At 39.1% G+C, this 19,208-nt stretch overlaps 1 protein-coding gene across 1 annotated transcript; it reads left to right on the top strand.

Annotated features, from left to right (window-relative positions):
• Positions 1-1,802: 1,802 nt before the first annotated feature.
• On the top strand, positions 1,803-19,123 carry ddx27 (DEAD (Asp-Glu-Ala-Asp) box polypeptide 27). Its single transcript, XM_053636084.1, has 21 exons — positions 1,803-2,107; positions 3,676-3,825; positions 3,924-3,983; positions 4,064-4,283; positions 5,020-5,069; positions 5,199-5,282; positions 5,469-5,574; positions 6,305-6,478; positions 7,478-7,628; positions 8,704-8,803; positions 9,420-9,561; positions 9,683-9,836; positions 9,963-10,044; positions 15,126-15,303; positions 15,487-15,593; positions 15,687-15,783; positions 15,885-15,976; positions 17,715-17,835; positions 17,947-18,043; positions 18,511-18,582; positions 18,730-19,123. The coding sequence occupies exons 1-21, from the start codon at positions 2,024-2,026 to the stop codon at positions 18,743-18,745; spliced, it is 2,337 nt and encodes a 778-aa protein (XP_053492059.1). The 5' UTR covers positions 1,803-2,023; the 3' UTR covers positions 18,746-19,123.
• Positions 19,124-19,208: the final 85 nt, after the last annotated feature.

Raw genomic sequence — 19,208 nt, 5'->3', positions numbered from 1 at the left:
ATTAGGGTGGATGGATTCATTAGGAATGGTTACTAATTGCTGAAACTATTACAAGACCCAAATAACATCTGATCAGTGTTGGTCCTGTCCCTTTTAACTGATTCACTGGTTTACAACTCTGGACCTGGAGAACCCCTTGTTTTTTCCTGAATTCTATAGTCTTTATTCAAATAATCATCTAATCACTGTACTGGATGTTCCTGGGTTGAAGTGGGTTTATTGGAGCGGGGAAAACTTTACAATGTGCAGGACTCGGGGTTGTGAGGCTGTGCACTGATGGATGGGGTAACGAGACTGTCAAACTGTATTATACCTAAACAGTGACCCAAACTGTAGTTTTGTTTTTGTATTTAGCTCTAGTGATGTATCGGTTCATGAACGATTCGTTAATTTTGAACGAATCTTTAATATGACTCAGGAACAACAAGTTGTGTCAGAGAGTGATTCGTTCATTCGTTCATTTTTGATCCGCTTAGGTTCTGTACCGGAAACAGAAATGATTCGTTCACTGTTCGAGTCTTCAGGTTCGAGTCGTTCGTTCTTCCGGTGACCGCCGCATAGGCAGTGCAGTACCGGAAACGAGATGAACGAACGACTCGAACCCGAAGACTCGAGACATGAACTAATAATTTCTGGGGAACAGACGTAACAAATGTGACGTGACGAAATAAAGTAGGACTCGGATCAGGAGGTGAGGTGAACTAACAGACTGCATAGCCTGAAGACCTAATGCTAAACTATTAATTAATCATTTCTGTTTCTCATAATCCGGCTTTGCCTGCATTAGCCTATAGTTTATTTTATAGTTTATTAAGTACTAGATGCTTTAGGGAATTTAACACGTAACATTTTAATTACATTCTGCTGAAATGAACGAAATGACGAAAGTTTCATTCACTTTGCTGAGCGAGATTCAAAGTAAAATTTTCCAGTCATTCAGTACGTTTACATAGACAACAATAATCCAATATTAACCCGATTAAGACAATACTCTGATTAAGAAACTACCATATAAACAGCAATTTTTAATTACCTTAATCCGAGTAAAGTCATACTCGAAGTAAACAAATAGAATTAAGACATGTGGAGTACTCCTGTTTTAGTCACATTATTGACGTGTATTACAGACATGTACACACCTTAATCACACTATTAACGTCGTGTGAGTTTTCACCGCATTTTGCGACAGGGCACGATCACACATGGCAGTGCTCAACCGTTTTACGAACCGTTAAACAAGAGAGAATGGCTGCATCCCAAACCGCGTACTTACCTACTATAGGCCTATAGTAGGCGAAATACATGTATTTCGGCTACTATATAGAAGGTAAGTACGCGGTTTGGGACGCAGCCCTCGGCTTCAAGCAGTTGTCTATTAGCACGCATAGCATGACAAATAATTAACCGCACTTGAAGCGTTCGTAATTTTTTTTATATACATATAAAAACACCCAGAACTGTATGTCGATATGTGAAATTCTGGAGGGAACGTTGGACGGCCTGGCGCGGTGACATAATGACGTGTGCTGTTAATCGATCTATGTTCTAGAACATGTAAAACGTGTACATGAAAGGAATATTCTAAAAGCGACTCATGTAAACACCTTAATCACAATATTGTCTTACTCAGAATATGGTCAATAATTAGACTACTGCTGTCCATATAAACGTAGTCACTATTTAGCTCTGCTAGTAGTCTGAAAATTAAAGCGAACAGTCCCTTCTCGCCGTTAGATGTCGCTGTCGTACAAAAAAAAAATACATAAATAAAATCCGGTCAGACGCAGTAGAGGAAGTGACGTTCCTTCTTGGACTTTTACAACACGTGGGGCTTCATGGACGATTTGTGTTGCGTCCTCAGTTCTAATTTAGTAGCAGTTTTAAATTAATGTACTCTTTTGAAATATAACAATAAATAAAGAGAAGAGAAGGTCGGAGACTTGATTGAAATCTGGTTACAGGGTGTGTTTCATGGTGGTTGTTAATGTGTTTGGGTAAATATAGCTAGGCAGTGAACAGAACCATGTTGTCGGAGTTTGATCTGATCGGCACCATTGACGACAACATAGACGTACCAGAAGACGAGGAGTCGGGCTCTGATGACGAGGTGGGTAAAGACTTCTTTTCGTGTGTGTTTTAAGCTGCTAGCTACACGCACACGTCTTCTAGACGCGAAGACACCCTGAATCACGTGTAGTTACATAGGTAGCTCATACACGGAGCCTCACGTGACTTGCAGTGAACATTAGCCGTTCTAAAATAAAACTAGAAAGTGTTTCTTAATGTTTGGCTGTATGACGTCATCTTGCCTTGACGTGATGGCTTGCCTTGTTAATTACGCAATTACAATTAATGCCACATTTGAGCTGAGAATTAAAGGAGAACAAAAACAAATAGGTGAATTCACTGTGTATTCTAATAACTCCATGTCTTATTTGCACACATACCTGATTACACATACACATTCTGGAGCAGTCTTTACCAAAAACATACATGTGTTCATGGTTGCTCATTTCAAAAATGATTTTGTCTCAGTATTACCTGTGAACAGTACATCCCTTGCAAAGTAGCAGACAAGGCGAGGGTTAAAACTGCTGGGTGAACTGTAAGGTAAGCGGTTTAAGATGACCGTGTGATTAGTCAGCCTGTCTGTCTGCTCAGAGTAATGATAGAGTTGATAGATGAGGGAAAATTGTAAGGTTTTGCATTCAGGATCACTGGAAGGAAATCATTCATTGTATAAAAATCCCCAAACGCCATTTGTACTTTTATTATGATGCTACTGTATATATGCCTTTAACCTCCTGTAATGAAGTTCAGCTCAACTTCCTGTATTTAAAACAAACAAGTCTGTGTTTTTGAGCTTATAGTGGAGATGAACTCTGAGAGAGACCAGAACTGCCATGGAAACTCTGACAGCGTTTACATGGACAGCAATAATCTAATTATTGACCTTATTCTGAATAAGACAATATTGTGATTAAGGTGTTTACATGAGTTGCATTTAGGATATTCTTTCATGTTCCCGTTTTACATGATGTAGAATATAGATAGATTAACGTCACACGTCATTACGTCTCCACGCCGTCTGACGTTCCCTCCAGAATTTCACGTATCAACATACAGTTCATCTTCGTTATGGTACCGTATTCAGTTCTGGGTGTTTTTATTTTAAATTTTATGAAAGCTTCAAGTGTGGTTAATTATTTGTCATACTATATTGCAAATATAAACGTATGCTTGAAGTCGTGGGCTGCGTCCCAAACTGTGTACTTACCTACTATATAATATCTAGAAATACTTGTATTTCACCTACTGTATAGTAGATAAGTATATGGTTTCGGATGTAGTCATGCTCTCTTGTTTGCTGTCAAATGGTTGAGCACTGCTGTGTGTGTGTGTGTGTGTGTGTGTGTGTGTGTGTGTGTGTCCTGTTACAAAATGCGGCGAAAACTCCCACACAATGTTAATAGTGTGATTAAGGTGTGTACATATGTGTGAGATTGTGCCCTGCGATGGGTTAGCACCCCATCCAGGGTGTCCCCCGCTTTGTGTCACGAGTCTCCTGGGATAGGCTCCAGGCTCCCTGTGACCCTGTCTAGGATAAGCAGTACAGAAAATCGATGGAATGAATATGCAAGTCATTGAAGGTGGATTTTACCTTTAAACGTATAGGAGCAGCCCATCGTGTTGAGTAAGGAGAAGAAGGCGCTGAAAGGACGAAGCAACGGCGACTTCAACGCTGACTTTGAGTTCGGAGAGAAAGATGGACTGTACAGTGAGGACTTGGCCATGGCAGAAGTTATGAGCCAACTTAAAAAACGAGTGAGTGTACAATGTTCTCATCTTCCAAGCTCTATAGGAACAAAAAGCCAATGTGTCAAATGTTCTTAAGGTCACTGCTGATTCATTCCTGTTTCTAGAAAGCACCCACCACGTTGGATGAGAAGATAGAAAAAGTGCGTAAGAAGCGCAAAATGGAGGTAAGACTTAGACAGTGTGTGCTACCTTCAAATGTGGTATGATTGTGCCGTGACTTACTCTCTGTTGTGTTGGTGTTCAGGAGAAAGCAGAGAAAGGAGGCAGCAAAAGTGATACTTCAGTCACCAAGGAGGAGGAGGATGATGCTGACGACAACGATGATGACGATGGTGATGACGACGACGACAACGGAGATAAAGAGCTTGAGGACCAGACAAATGAAGATGTTGGGAGTAGTGATGATGATGATGATGATGATGATGAGTTTAATTCAGGGGATGAAGAAGTCCTCAAAAAAGCAGGTGAGTGCTAAAGACCTGCATCATTACTGAAAAGTGAAGTTTTCAATGTTTAAGGAATAAAACATGATGGGGTGTACTGTTATTGGGCATACAGTTATCCCAGAGTATTTTCCAATGCCAGCATGTCCTGAACTGTTTAATTCCTCTTATAGCACAGCAGTTAGCCAAAGATTACAATTTCTATTAATTCAAGAATGACACAAAGTGCTTTTTATCCATTTCTCCATTGTGGAACATCCACAAATCAAGTTAACTGTTATGTTACCACTTTCTTTCAGAGTTAGGGAGAACTAAATGTAGCTTTTCATGAAATACTTTCCCATGTCAGAAAACTTTATGGAACAACCTTACCTCTGACTGTTTGAAAGCGCTGACACTGGAGACTCTTGAAAATGCTAAATAAATATCTCCTCACTGAAAACGTCTCCCTATCAAAGGTTGCATGTGTTTTTGAGCCACAAAGCATCCACCTTTAGAGTCCCTGTGAAAGGGTTGTTACTGTAGAAGCAATAACGTATAAGAATGATTACATTAATATAAACCTGGGATTTGATTCAGATTATTATGGCTCTGAAATTAGCCCCGCCAGTCAGAACTAACATGCTCACCCCTCTACCCCCTTTTCCATAAGAGGGAATTAATAGTGCATTTAAACAGACACGTAAATGTACACATAATAGATATGTAATCTTGCACATGTAAAGTTCTTGATCTTTTTTATACCTTCTCATTATAGATACTCTAAGAGAAAAGGGCAAGAAAGGAAAAAGGAAGGCAGCGGAAGAGGTACATCTTTAATGTATTTTTACATGACCTGTGTAACGAGTAGGGTAAATTATGGTCGATGTTGAATGCATCATCATGTTTTCCACGGTTTTTTTGGTTGTTTTTTTTTCTTTTCCCCCTTTTCTGCAGCCTGAAGCCTTCTTTGAAGACGCCTCACAGTACGATGAAAACCTAACATTCCAGGACATGAATCTGTCAAGACCTCTGCTGAAGGTCAGGTGCCATGACTCTCTTCTCTCCAGCGATGTACTCCCTAAAGTGCTCGAGTTCACCACTCTAAAGATAATTAGAACTGAGACTTGTATTTTGGTAGAGAATATTGTTAAAAATTGATAGTAAACACAGTAGGTTTTTACATCTAAATGGTATATAAATGATATTGTCCTGCTGTTTCCACAGGCCATCACTACCATGGGCTTCAAGCAGCCTACACCAATCCAGAAGGCATGTGTTCCAGTGGGTTTACTGGGGAAGGATATCTGTGCTTGTGCTGCTACTGGAACTGGTAATTTTCAGACTTGGAAGCCTTTTTACATGCATGCTATAGGGGGGGGGAAAGGGAGCTGTAACGTCTCTAAACACATGCTTGTATACGAATGATGTATGCCTGATTGATTTTAAGATTTAAGGTAAGAGTTTAGTGCTGAGTTCTCAACCTTTTTTGGACACTGACTTTATTTTAAGGGCTTACCCCGACAGCCAATAATTCAAATAAAGACAGTTCATTAAAAATAAATACAATTCATAGGATGATTGCAGTAAAAATTAAAATAGATGCACAATCGACAGAATTATGTAACTTTCTTAGTTAAAGATTACGTCTGAGCTATAAAACAACAACACAAACACATTACTTTTAACCAATCTTTTTATTTACACATTTAACATTGCTTTTATGAATCACTGTGTGTAAGGGTTTACAGCTGCAGACATCTGCATGCACCATGTATAATGAGAGGACTGAGCTTGTGTTGAGAGCATACGGTTTAGTGTTTTGATTTTGGAGACGCAAGCTGCTGTTTAAGCACATTAATGGGCTCACTTAAAATCACTATAGGGAGAGATTGCACAGTCTATGCCAAGATGCACTGAAGCTGTTCTGGTGGCTTGTAAGGTCTCATGATGAGACCTTACAAGCACCTTAGAGCTTAGTGCTAGCACTTTACTTACTCCTCTCTCTCTCTCTCTCTCTCTCTCTCACTCACACACACACACACACACACACACACACACAGGTAAGACTGCAGCATTCATGTTGCCTGTACTGGAGCGTCTCCTTTACAAGCCGAGAGTAATGCAGGTAACGCGTGTGCTTGTGCTCGTGCCCACCAGAGAGCTGGGCATCCAAGTGCACTCTGTAGCACGCCAGCTTGGCCAGTTCACCAACATCACCACCTGCCTGGCTGTAGGTATGTACCCCAAGACGCTAGTCATACTCAAAATTTTTTACTTGCTAGGACAGTGAGGATAGAACACTGTAGCTCATAGCCGAAACACTGACCAACAACTTAGTGACTATTAGTCAAGATTGCAGTTAGGGTTGGGTAATATGAAGACACATAATGTGATGTCACAATAAGCTTTTCTGAGATATTGTGATATCTTTTTATAACATTATGTTCAAAAATTACATTCAATTACAAACTGACTGGATTTGTCTTTTTTTTTCTCCATTTTCATTGTTAAATATACAGTATGTTGGTTATTTATTTATTTTTTTTTATAAATGACTGATATGATACATTTTTTTTGTAGGTATTATATAAATCAGCGAAATGGGTATAAAAATACACCACTATTGTATTAGTGGCCATATTGTATTAGTAGCGAGCAAACCTATATGTTGTGATACAGATGTGTATTGTCTTCCCTTTAGAATCGTGATATGATTTTACGATGCGCCTAATCAAAAACTTGATCAGAAGAGGACAAGGACCATAGCTACACTGATACCCTTTTCCCAGGGATTCATAGGCACATAGGTGTAGAAACCAAAACATAAGACTGGGCAGCTAATAAATATATGATTGGTCTACCCCTGTTTTCGTCAGCCACATATTGTGTGTGTGTGTGCTTTTATCTAGGTTATTTATTTATGACTGTGGTTACCAAGTCATGTCAGATTTACCACAGTTGAAGAGCGAGGAGTAGTAACCCAAATTTGTATATAAAATAAGCTATACACTGTTTTGGTCTTTTGAAATATGTCAGAAGGCAATGATATTCATTTCCACTCCTTAAATGTCAGTGTTGGTATTCCAGGTCTATGAATGTGGTCATGTGTAGAATAACTAGTTGACTACTTATTATTATTATTATTATTATTATTATTATTATTATTATTATTATTATTATTTTTTTTTTTTTTAATGTTCTTTTTTAGAGGAACTTTTGTTTGTATTGCTCAGGTGGCTTGGACCTGAAGTCTCAAGAGGCAGCGCTGAGGTTGGGGCCTGACGTCCTGATTGCCACACCCGGCCGCTTGATAGATCACTTACACAACACTCCATCTTTTGAGCTTAGTCAAATCGAGGTGCTTATTCTGGACGAAGCTGACCGGTAAGACTTCAGAGCAAACATTTGCATTGATTTTAGTAATATATGTTACGGCCCAGTCTAGGTTGGGCCGCACAGAGTAACCAGCTCGGGATTCAAGTTGATTGATCTTTAAATAATGGAATAACAATGCAAACAAGGTTGTGCGAAAAAGGTTGTGGTATATTGTAACAGACAATATATACATATAATTGTACAAATTAACCAACCAGGCGTATCTTCAGGAGGGCCAAGGCCAGAATAATAAACAAAAGAATTCTATTGTTAGGTAGCTAGCTTACGTAAAAGGAAAGAAAAGAAAATACAAATATTCTTCCCTAACTAGCTAAGTAAGAAACGGAGACAAAAGGAACCCTCTCCCAAAACAAATGGCAGCCACACCCCTACTGCCAGTGAACCAAGTGAACACATATATATATATATATATATATATATATATATATATATATATATATATATATATATACACACACACACAAGTGAAGAGAATACTCAATAACAATATAGGGATAACCAAACTCAAAGTCGAAAACCAGGCAAAAGTCAAAACCAGAACAGCAGTCAAAATACAGAGTTAGCCACAAGGGCAAGCAACACAAACCAAGCAATTTCCTAACAACAAATCACACATAAACACCTCCAACATCCCACACATTCTCACTCCGTCTTCCTCTTTAAGTATGGCTGCCAATCAGTGAGGTCATCCTGGAGGCGGGAGCAAGGCAGGCTTGGGCAGGCTGGAAAGTCTGGGAGGGAGTTCGGACCTCCACACAAAATGTCACAGCACACAACCCCCCCCCAAGATGGCGGGTTGTAACATATCGGAAAGGAAAGAACGTAATCTTTCTGACAGAACTTGTTTGTGTAACGCTAACTGTTCTTTAGTAATACTAATCTTGACGAGCAGCGTTAACATTGGGTATTAGTTTAGATTTACTCCTGGCTTTGGTTGTGAAATAATTATGCACAGCCTTGACGTTTGGTAGTCAAGTTTGCTCTGTTTGTTTGACCTGTTCTTTGAAAGATCGAGTTTGCACAGTTATTTATTTGTTGGTGGATGTTCTCTGTTTTTGTACAGGATGTTGGATGAATATTTTGAAGAGCAGATGAAGGAGATTATCCGGCTGTGCTCTTATCAGAGACAGACTATGCTGTTCTCTGCTACCATGAGTGAAGAGGTAGCCTCCCTTTTAATGTCCCAGTAATTACACTGGTGATTTGATGGTCTAAGAATCCATGTACAAAACATCTGTCTGCCATTTTCCACCGTTATTCTCTTACACATTTAGGCTTCAGTGCTGGCCTTGGTATTTTGAGACTCTTTTTAATAGGATTACATCTATAAAATGTCAGGAGTGGACTAATGGTAAATATTAGCTAGTCCATGGGGCAAGTTCCAATTCTGAGATGTTACCCAGTTCCTTTTTGTTTGTCCATAAGCTGAATTATCTAGGTAAAAAGTACAGGTTGTCCCAAAGTCTCCATACACCGGGGGGGGCGAATGTAAATTGAATGCATATGCAAATGATGCAACAGAGAACTTAACAAGTGATAATCCGTACCGAGGACCACGCAACATGGCTCTATGTGCAGAGGATTGTGTGGATCAAGTTTTAAGGCAATGATTAGATGGTCAGGTGGACATTATTTTGGTTGGAGCTTAAGTCCTCAGGAAGGTAGAGCTCCAGGAACAGGGTTGGTGACCACTGGTGTAGATGATTAAATGGGCTTTTCAGCTGTATCCTGAGTGAAAGATATGTTGAGAATCTTAATTAAGAGTTTTGTATAATGCAGGTAATAGATCTCGCCTCCGTGTCACTGAAGCAGCCAGTGAGAATCTTTGTGAACAGTAACACAGATGTGGCTCCATACCTCAGACAAGAATTTGTAAGGATTCGACCAGCCAGAGAAGGTGACCGAGAGGCCATAGTTGCAGGTGAGGGAAGGCCTTTTTCTCTATTTTATCTCATTCTCCTCTCCACTTTCCTAACAGTCTGTGTCACATCATCGTCCACATAAACTCCCCCCCAATTGACCTTTTCTGACCCTGTGATCAGCGCTCCTCACGCGCACTTTTCAGGACCATGTGATGTTGTTCACCCAGACCAAGAAACAGGCCCACCGCATGCACATCCTCCTCGGCCTCATGGGTTTAAAAGTCGGAGAGCTCCATGGCAACCTGTCTCAGACGCAAAGATTGGAGAGTCTCAGGTACACTCGTGACTTTCAGAACACCTGAAAACACTTTCTGCACAAATCATTGGGAAGAGATATTGATGTGATCTACAAAGAAAATACTCAAATGCTAAATCGCTTTTCTCTTGTCGCTCTCATTAGGCGATTTAAAGATGAGCAGATTGACATCCTGGTGGCCACAGATGTAGCAGCCAGAGGCCTGGATATTGAGGGAGTCAAAACAGTACGTTCCAAGAGCTCAATTTTGAGATTTTTTTTTATTTTTCTGCCATTACAATTTTCTTATTTCTTTTTGATGTACTGTTTATGGTGGGGATATGATTGTGTATATGTAACAATCAGTGTGCCATAATGAGATCTAAAATGGTAGTTCACTTAATGTTGTTCAATACTGGTATAGACACAGTACTGTGGTGCCAAGATCTGCGGGTTAGACGATGCATCACACAGTGGTATGAAGAAATCAATGATATGATGATATTCGGTCTCCATTTGGGTTACTAACATTCAGCCCGCTTTGTTGACAGGTCCGTTATACCTCATCAGCAGTCATGTTTCTCAGTCGCAGGTGTAATGAATGTAAATGAAGTGGATTATTTATTTTATCATCCTTTTTCTCCCTGAAATGCATTTGGAGTAGAAACTAAAACTTGAATGCTTTTTGATTTGAATGAAAGGGATGCATCTTTTCTGTTTACCGTGTTTGTTATTTGGAGGAAACCCGGTATGAGACCAGTCTTTGTGTGAGTGTGTGAGTATGTGGGTATGTGTTTAATAATTTGCCCCAAATAATTTACAGCATTTAACAAACACTCTTATCTAGAGCAGCTTAAGTTATTATTATTGTTATTCTTATTATTCTTATTAACATTAAGACCTCAGAATATAATGTATTACTCAACCATAATAGTTTAATTGTTGAGCTATTGAACAATATTAGATTTTAGCCCTCCCATCTAACATCACCAGCTACAACTGGAGACAATAAAAAATAAATGGGCGGGGGGGAATGTGTGGAAGCGCCGTACACATAAATCACATAAAATGAGTTATCATTTTAGCACTTCCGCTTCCATCGTCCCAAAGTCAGTGGGATTTTTGACTGGCTTTTTGGTTAAATGCCTGAAATAAGGTCTGTGGTTAACACAAGCTCAAGATATTTTCCTGTTTTATTCTACTACATGAAATACATCCGTAAAACCCCACTCGTGATTTTGTTTAAGCCTATACGTGACTTAAAAAAGGCAGTTGATACCAAGTGGCTAAATGGTACTATAGAGGTTATCAGGGACATTAAACATCACGCTGAGCAGGAAAACTCATCTACTACAGCCTCATTGTGTTTATTCTCACGCTCTTGTAGATTATTCCAATTTTCCAACTTGTAGATTTATCAATTTATAGTATTTTCCATTTGTAGTGTTTTTTTCAAATTGTAGTGCTGTAGAGCTTAGTGGTGGTGACGTTGAAGTCACATGACCATGGTGTAGTTCGTTTATAGCCTACCTAGCTTTTTATTTCTGCTGATTGAATTTAGGCATCAAAATTCATAAAAGTTGTGCTCAATTGTGAAGATTGTCTTGATGAACAAAATGTGTAAGAATCATAAACTTTTGTAAACTTACGCAATAATCCAAAAGCCAGTGGAAAAATACTATTGGCTTTTTGTCAAAGGGAACCAGGGTGATGCTAACTTCCGGGTTGGCCCACATAAATACATCATCCCTGCAGCACTCTATATCCATACTAGTTTAATTTAATACTATGATATTCCTAAGTTGTGATAAACTGTACACACACACATTCAATGGGCAAGGCCTTGACAGTGTTTAGGTAGTCTGCAGGGTAAATGAAGCTAAGTGATTAATTTTGGGTAACACTTTACAATAAGGGTACATCATTAATTGTGTACTAGTATCTGAATTAATAGTTCAACATGAACTAATGGTGAATGAAAGCATGGACTAATCAGGAATAAAAGGCTAAACTTAGCTACGACTGGAATCTTGATGATTCATGTGTTAATAACGGCCACCTTAACTACATGTTAGTACACGTTTGATAGTTAACATATTAATTAATACCTACAGGTAAACTTAATCAAATGGACTGTTTTAATAAAGAACTTGGAGCAGCAAATCCTACTTTGATCTGACTGACATTGATCTGAATTCAATATGCACAATTTTATTACTTTGGACATAGTGTCTGCAGCTCTGGTGGTGCTGGATTAGTGGTGGTCCTGACTTACCAAGTAATAAATTACCAATATCGATCTAGCTTCGGGTGATTTTCTGTCCCCTTCAACGTACCACTCTAGCTCCATTTCATCCAAACACAGGCCATAGTTCCTGTCAGAAGTAACACAGTTGTACATGTTTAATTCAGATCAAGGTAATCGGATCAAAGTGTGCTACTCTTCGTTCTCTATTAAAGAGTCCATTTGATAACCTTTACGGTAACGTTTGATATTGCATGTCTGTGTTGAACCTTGCTGGATAGTTTGGGTCATGGCAAACACAGGTGCATGAAAGGGAATGTGCAAGTTGGGAGCATGAACACCTGCTTATCTGAGAGGAGTCTGTTGAGTAACAGAAGGGAGATTGTTAGCGAGCTGTAAACTAGAGTGTCCTTGATGCCAGGCATCAACATAATTCAAAGCGCACTTCTTAGGAGAGGCGAACATCTTTTGTATTCTTATTGTTGTGTAAGCTTATATAAAGATATTACCCTTTCCCCAAATCCTCAAATCTGCTCATATGATTTTTTTCTGTCAGTATCAAGAAGGTGTGGGGTTTAATTAGACCAATGAAGCCCTGCAACTTCTTGATTGTCAGGGACAATACTGTAAAGTCCCAGTTAAGTGCATTAAAATGTGACAGCGTTATTTGATGTGTGGGCTTAGTTCTTCTTGTTTAATGGCGATTCCCCCCCCCCCCCCCAAAAAAAAAAAAAAAACTCCACTGGTCAACGGACTGTATTTCCTACATGGGTGATGTGTCTGAAGCCTATTAATTTCAGTATTGGTGTGTCACACCCCATCCCAATCTGGGGACCAATCAGAACTCTAGCGTGTCCAGCTCCTCTAGCATTCACACTTAGCTCCTCGTGCTAAGGATCAGTTACAATATCCCCATCCATACACATTATATTCTATACTCTACTCCTGAGTCATGTACAAATATAAATAGCGCCCTATAAACCTGTCTGTCCCTCAGACCTGTTCTCAATCCCCACTGGCTTATTCTTAAAAGGACTAAATAACAGACTATGATACTCATTATACTTACTACACACAAGTAATACATGATGTACAGTTTCACACACATCATATAACCCAATTTCAGTGTAAACCCAATAAGTGTCAATGTTGATTTCAACCCTGTATGTCTGAATCTTAGTCTAGATAATAACACACGTTCCCTTCTACTTCTTCCCTGACAGTTTACACTCCCTACTGACTGTGTGATAGTCTAACACCTTCTATTTTTCCATCTTATTTGCCTTTACTTTTTCTTTATTCCTGACTTTGACTCCTTCTTTCCCATAGGTATTTTGGCATCCACCTCCCTCTTATCTAATGCTTTTTTTTGCTAGTTTGCATTCAGTGTACTTATTAAAGCTGAAGAAGAGTCCGAGCATATTACCACCTTGTTTGGTCTAACCTGTTCAACCCATTGTGATCCTACTATTATAGCAGTTAATGTTGCAGTGTATGCAGACAGATCATTGGGTAATTTCAGACACATCCATATCTTACAATTGGAACGAATACCCCTATTTCAACTTCTTGATTGGTTAGTTCTTTAGAACCATCTGTAAACATTTGCAGTATTGAAAAAAAATTGTTGTTCAGAATAGTCTCTACCTCCTTTCCATTATATTCTTCTTTGGACTTTTCTCATGCCTCTAGTACAGTGGTTTTCAAAGTGGGGGCTGCCAGGGGGTGCCTGGGGGGGCCTCAACAATTTGGTATGAAAAATAAATAAATACATGATTCTCACTCTGACAACCACACACACAATCAGTTCCTAATGTAATGTAAACATGAAAGAGGTAATTACTTATAAAAAAAAAAAAAAAAAAAAAAAAGGGGGGGATATATTCAGAAGTCTGTATGTTTAATGTGTTTTAAAGACATCTTGCAAAAGGGCGGCCTCGGTCAAATGTTAATGCCATTTGGGGGGCCTTGCCCTGAAAAAGTTTGGGAACCCCTGCTCTAGTATACTCAAATCTATGAACGGTTCTGGAACTTTCCATGGTGGAGCACTAGAGAGAGGCACATTAGGACAGACGTTTTTATTGTCAATGCCACATTCCTTGGCCCACATTACATTCTTCCACCCAAAACTGATTCCTCCATCATGTGTATACTCCCAGCAGTCCTCCACTACTTTGTGGGTATGATGAGGATTATTGACTGATCCTTGAAGATAAAGACAATTTTTCACAGCCTTCTTTGCTCATATTTACCAAGGGTGCCAATATTAGTTGAGGGCACTGTAAGCATTGTTCCAAGGAGAGAAGTTGTGCTTGTTTAAAAATGACCAGTACAGTAATGCTTTTTTGTAGTAACTACCTGACTAAGCCATACTTGACAGTTAATACCATGGATATTTGTAATGTTGGAGGTGGGACCCTTCAGATTCTAGAGAGCGTTGGATTGGACAGAAAATCTGATGAGAAGCTGAAGTGCAGAAAGATGTCATCAAAATTGTTGATCTGTATTTGTGGTAGAGAGAGACTGTAAATTTTGAATGCATATATCTTCTAAATGTGAATTTGGTCATTGTTTGGCACACGCTAGCTTATAGATAACTTTAAGGCTGACATATTCATACTAAAAGGCACAAAATGTCAATTTTGATTTCATGGGGACTTTCATGAAAAGTACTGATGGCAATGGAGAGCAAAGGGGGGGAAGTGATGTATGACATTATGCACATATTCTCATTTCCGCAGAGCAAAAAAAGGTAATTTGATTAATATATCTCACTCCAGCCAGGAAGCCACAGTTGGCAACTCTTATCTAGGTATTTAACTAGCTATCTATGAACACTGTTTGTTATTAGAACTGATTATCTGAATGAGTAGCTAAGTGTAATTATACTGAAACAGATTATCTTTACTAGAACATACAAGTGGTTTTTCTTTTACATTTCTTTCAAAACTGATTGCAAATTGACTTACTCTATCAAACAGTTCAGAAATGATCATTGCGATTTCCTCTTTATTTTCTGCCTATCTTTGCTTTTCTTCCCTCGTAGATTAAAATTTTATATTTTTTCCCCCAACTTTCCCCAGGTTATAAACTTCACCATGCCAAACACAGCGAAGCATTATGTGCACAGAGTGGGCCGCACAGCTCGAGCAGGAAAAGTAGGTCGTTCTGTGTCGCTGGTGGGGGAAAGCGAGAGGAAGATGCTGAAAGAGATTGTCAAAAAAGCCAAAGCTCCTGTTAAAGCTCGCATTATTCCTCAAGGTAAAAGCACAATGCAGTGAGCACATGTTTACGATGAAGATAAACCAGTAGCTGAGAACTTTAAGTCCTGGTATTAACTCATAGATATGTTAACAAGTTGAAGTGGTCATTTTACATTTTTTGCAAAAAGACAACTTTCATTCTTGGAATGTTTTGATTGACTTTGATGTCTGTTTGTGTCAGAGGTGATTCTGAAGTTCAGAGATCTGATTGAGAAGTTGGAGAAGGATGTATATGCTGTCTTGCGTTTGGAGAAAGAAGAGAAAGAGATGGTGCACTCAGAAGCACAGGTAATGTGCTCTGTCTAAAAAAACAAAAAAAAACAAAACCATTTTGTGTTTGTCTTGATTTTTATGTGGTTAAATTGTATCTTTGGTTTTTAGATTAATGCAGCTCAGAAGAGGCTAACACAGAAATCAGATGAGAAACCGCCAGCAAGGTCTTGGTTCCAAACCCATGATGAGAGGAAGAAGGAACGAAGTCAGTGTTTGTTGTTATTGTTTAAATGTGGTGGCCACCTGCTGCAGTGTAATGTAGTATAAATAACACTGATGACTAACACCGAATGTGTTCTTTTTCAGTGAGCAAAGCACTTCAGGACTTTGACTTGGCCCTAAGGGGGAAGAAGAAGCGTGCTCAATTCTTGAAAGAGGGCAAGAAAAAAGTGCTGTCGGTATGGCTCTTATGTAACCTACTTTCTTTTCACCACCACTGTATTCCTTTAAATACATAATGTACACTCTCTGAGCACTTTATTAGGAAGACCTGTACACCTACTCATTCATGCAATTATCTAACTCAATCATGTGGCAGCAGTGCAATGCATAAAAGCATGCCGAGGCGGGCCAGCAGCTTTAGGTAATGTTCACATCTATCATCAGAATGGAGAAAAAATGTGATCTCAGTGATTTTGGTCATTGCATGATTGTTGGTACTTATTTGAGCATTTGTATATCTGTGGTCTCCTGGTATTTTCATACACAACGGTCTCTAGAGTTTACTCGGAATGGTGCAATAAAGAAAAAAACATCCAGTGAGTGGCAGTTCTGCGGACGGAAACGCCTTGTTGAGAGAGGTCAATGGACAATGGTCAGACTGGTTCGAGCTGACAGAAAGGCTACAGTAACTCAGATAACCTTTCTGTACAATTGTGGTGAGCAGACAAGCATATCAGAATACACATCGAACGATGGGGCGGATGGGCTACAACAGCAGAAGACCACATCGGGTTCCATTCCTGTCAGACAAGAACAGAAAGCTGAGGCTGCAGTGGGCACAGACTCGCCAACACTGGACAGCTGAAGACAGGAAAAACGTAGCCTGGTCTGATGAATCTCAATGTCTGCTGAGGCACACAGATGATGGAGTCAGAATTTGGTGCCAAAGGCATGAATCAATGGTCCCAACCTGCCTTGTATCAACAGTCCAGGCTGGTGGAGGTGGTGTAATAGTGTGGGGAATGTTTTCTCAGCATACTTTGGACCACTTAATACCAATCAATCATCACTTGAATTCCACAGTCTGTTTGAGTATTGTTGCTGACCATGTGCATCCCTTCATGGCCACAATTTTCACATCTTCTAATGGCACCATCCAGCATGATAATGCACCATGTCACAAACATTTCACGACCATGACAATGAGTTCAGTGTTCTTCACTGGCCTTCCCAGTCACCGGATCTGAATTCAGTTGAAGACCTTTGGGATGTAGTAGAACGGGAGATTTGCAGCATGAAAGTGCACCTGAAAAATCTGCAGGAATTGCGTGATGCAGTCAGTCAACATGGACCAGAATCTCGAACGAATATTTCCAACATCATGTGGAATCCATGTCATGAAGAATTGAGGCTGTTTTGAGAGCAAAGGAAGGCCCTACCCAGTATTAGTATTGTGTTTCTAATAAAATGCTCGGTGAGTGTACATTATACATGTAAATGATACACGTTTACAGTGGCGTACATAACTATCCACCCCTTGTGAACTTTCTCTGTATTTTTTCTATTGTTGGAACATGGAACTGAAATAGACTTAACTGGGAGAGTATGTAATGAATTTACGTAAAATAGCCCATAATATTGAAGTGAGACAAAAAACAGTATAGTTTTCACTAGTCATAGTTCAACAGTGTGCAATTAAAGTGCCACATGATCTCAAAATACACATAATTAAAAATAAATACACATTTCATGGAATATCCCAAAGTATGTTAGCGAACATACGTAAACAGACATGCAGGATCTATATACCAAAGAGCTATAAAACCAGTCAGACAATCCCAATTGTGTACACAACTATATACCTAGAGACTGTAAATAGTGTCTGTTTGCCTCTGTGAACTAGCTGCTCAGAACATCAGTTTGATTTTTGTTTCTGACTGGTTTATTGGTTTTCCCCTTGTGTGTGCATGTCAGGCTGAAGAAAGAGCTCAGTTTGAAATGCTCAAGTCTCAGATGTATGCCGAGCGGGCCGCAAAACGTGACCGCAAGCCCAAACGAGCCAGGGTTGTGCCAGAAGACGAGCCCAAAAACACAGGTTGGTGCTTTCATGGCTAATTCATTTCATGGCAATTGTGTAATCTGGAGAAATTACTTCATCATCATGGTTTTTTGGTTTTTCTGTTATTCACGGCTCCTCTTTGTCCAGCCTCAAAACAAAAAGGTGGAAAACCTACGAAGAAGTCCGTGTTTGACAAAGAGCTCACCAATGTCAACAAGAAAGTCCTGAAACAGTACAGATCTGGGTATGTTCTCTGCAGACATCCAGGATTTATTCGGACCCAGTGAACCCATGACCTTAGTATTATATGGTTATGTGTAAATGGGAGATTAAACGTTATGATGCTTTTAATACTTTCACAATGTATCATAATACTTTTAAACCTTATAAGAAGGTCACATTGTTTTTGTTGAAGATTTATAGAATGTATCCATTATATCTGGCACCAAGGTCACTCATAGCTCACTAATAATCTCCCTTCCGTTGTGCTCCAAAACTCCTCTCAGATAAGCAGTAGCTCATGTTCACAACAGCTTTCACATTCTTCCTTAACTACTCTAGACATTTAAGGCCAAATAGCGACATAAACTTTGAACACTTATGACTTAATAGTAGGGCCTAATAAAAGTTTACTTGAACATTCCTTCTAATGTTATCATAAAGTCACAGCTCATTCACTGGTGTTTTTAACATGATTTTATATTTCTGCAGGCCTTCCTTTGAGGACAGAAAAAGACTTGGGATTGCCCATAAGAAAGGAGGACGCTTCAAATCCAAAGCCAAGTAACTTGTAGATCATTATTATGATGAGAAATGTATTATTTACCAAACCACAGGCTATGTTAGACAACTGCTAAAAAGTCTCTCTTTATTAAACCTAAATGTCCAGTTTTGTTTTCTAGCTTAACATAGTTTTATATTTTCTTTCAGGTTCAGGAGGAAGTGAAGTGTCCAAGTGGAAAACCAGTTTCTCTCTGGTCCTGTTCGATCTCTTTCAAGACCATCTTGGGAAGTGATCTTTCCTTTGGGCACAGCAGCAACAGAGCAATTTTGCACTCATTGTGTGCACTAAATGAATTACAACTGAATTTATTGCTGCTATGTTCGGGACATTATTACAGCTGAGTCATGTGAAAGATACAATAACTGATTATTGTTGTATAAGCCATGTAAAAATAGAAACTAGTTGCAGTTTTAATGGATGTCTCTGACTTCCCATTGTTAATGTTATTGCAAAATTTTTAAAAAAATTTTTTTGCAGTCAGCAAATAATTTCTGCATAACGTAGATATCCTGTTATTAAAAATGTTGTTTCTGAACTTCACTGAACTTATGACTTGGTAATCATTACCTATAGCTCATATTATAATGAGCTCTACCCAGATGATAAACTGACACTGGGTCAACAT

The sequence above is a fragment of the Ictalurus furcatus genome, chromosome 11 (assembly GCF_023375685.1).
Source record: "Ictalurus furcatus strain D&B chromosome 11, Billie_1.0, whole genome shotgun sequence".
NCBI classification, from domain to species: Eukaryota; Metazoa; Chordata; class Actinopteri; order Siluriformes; family Ictaluridae; genus Ictalurus; species Ictalurus furcatus.
This window is presented reverse-complemented; position numbering and strand designations above follow the sequence as displayed.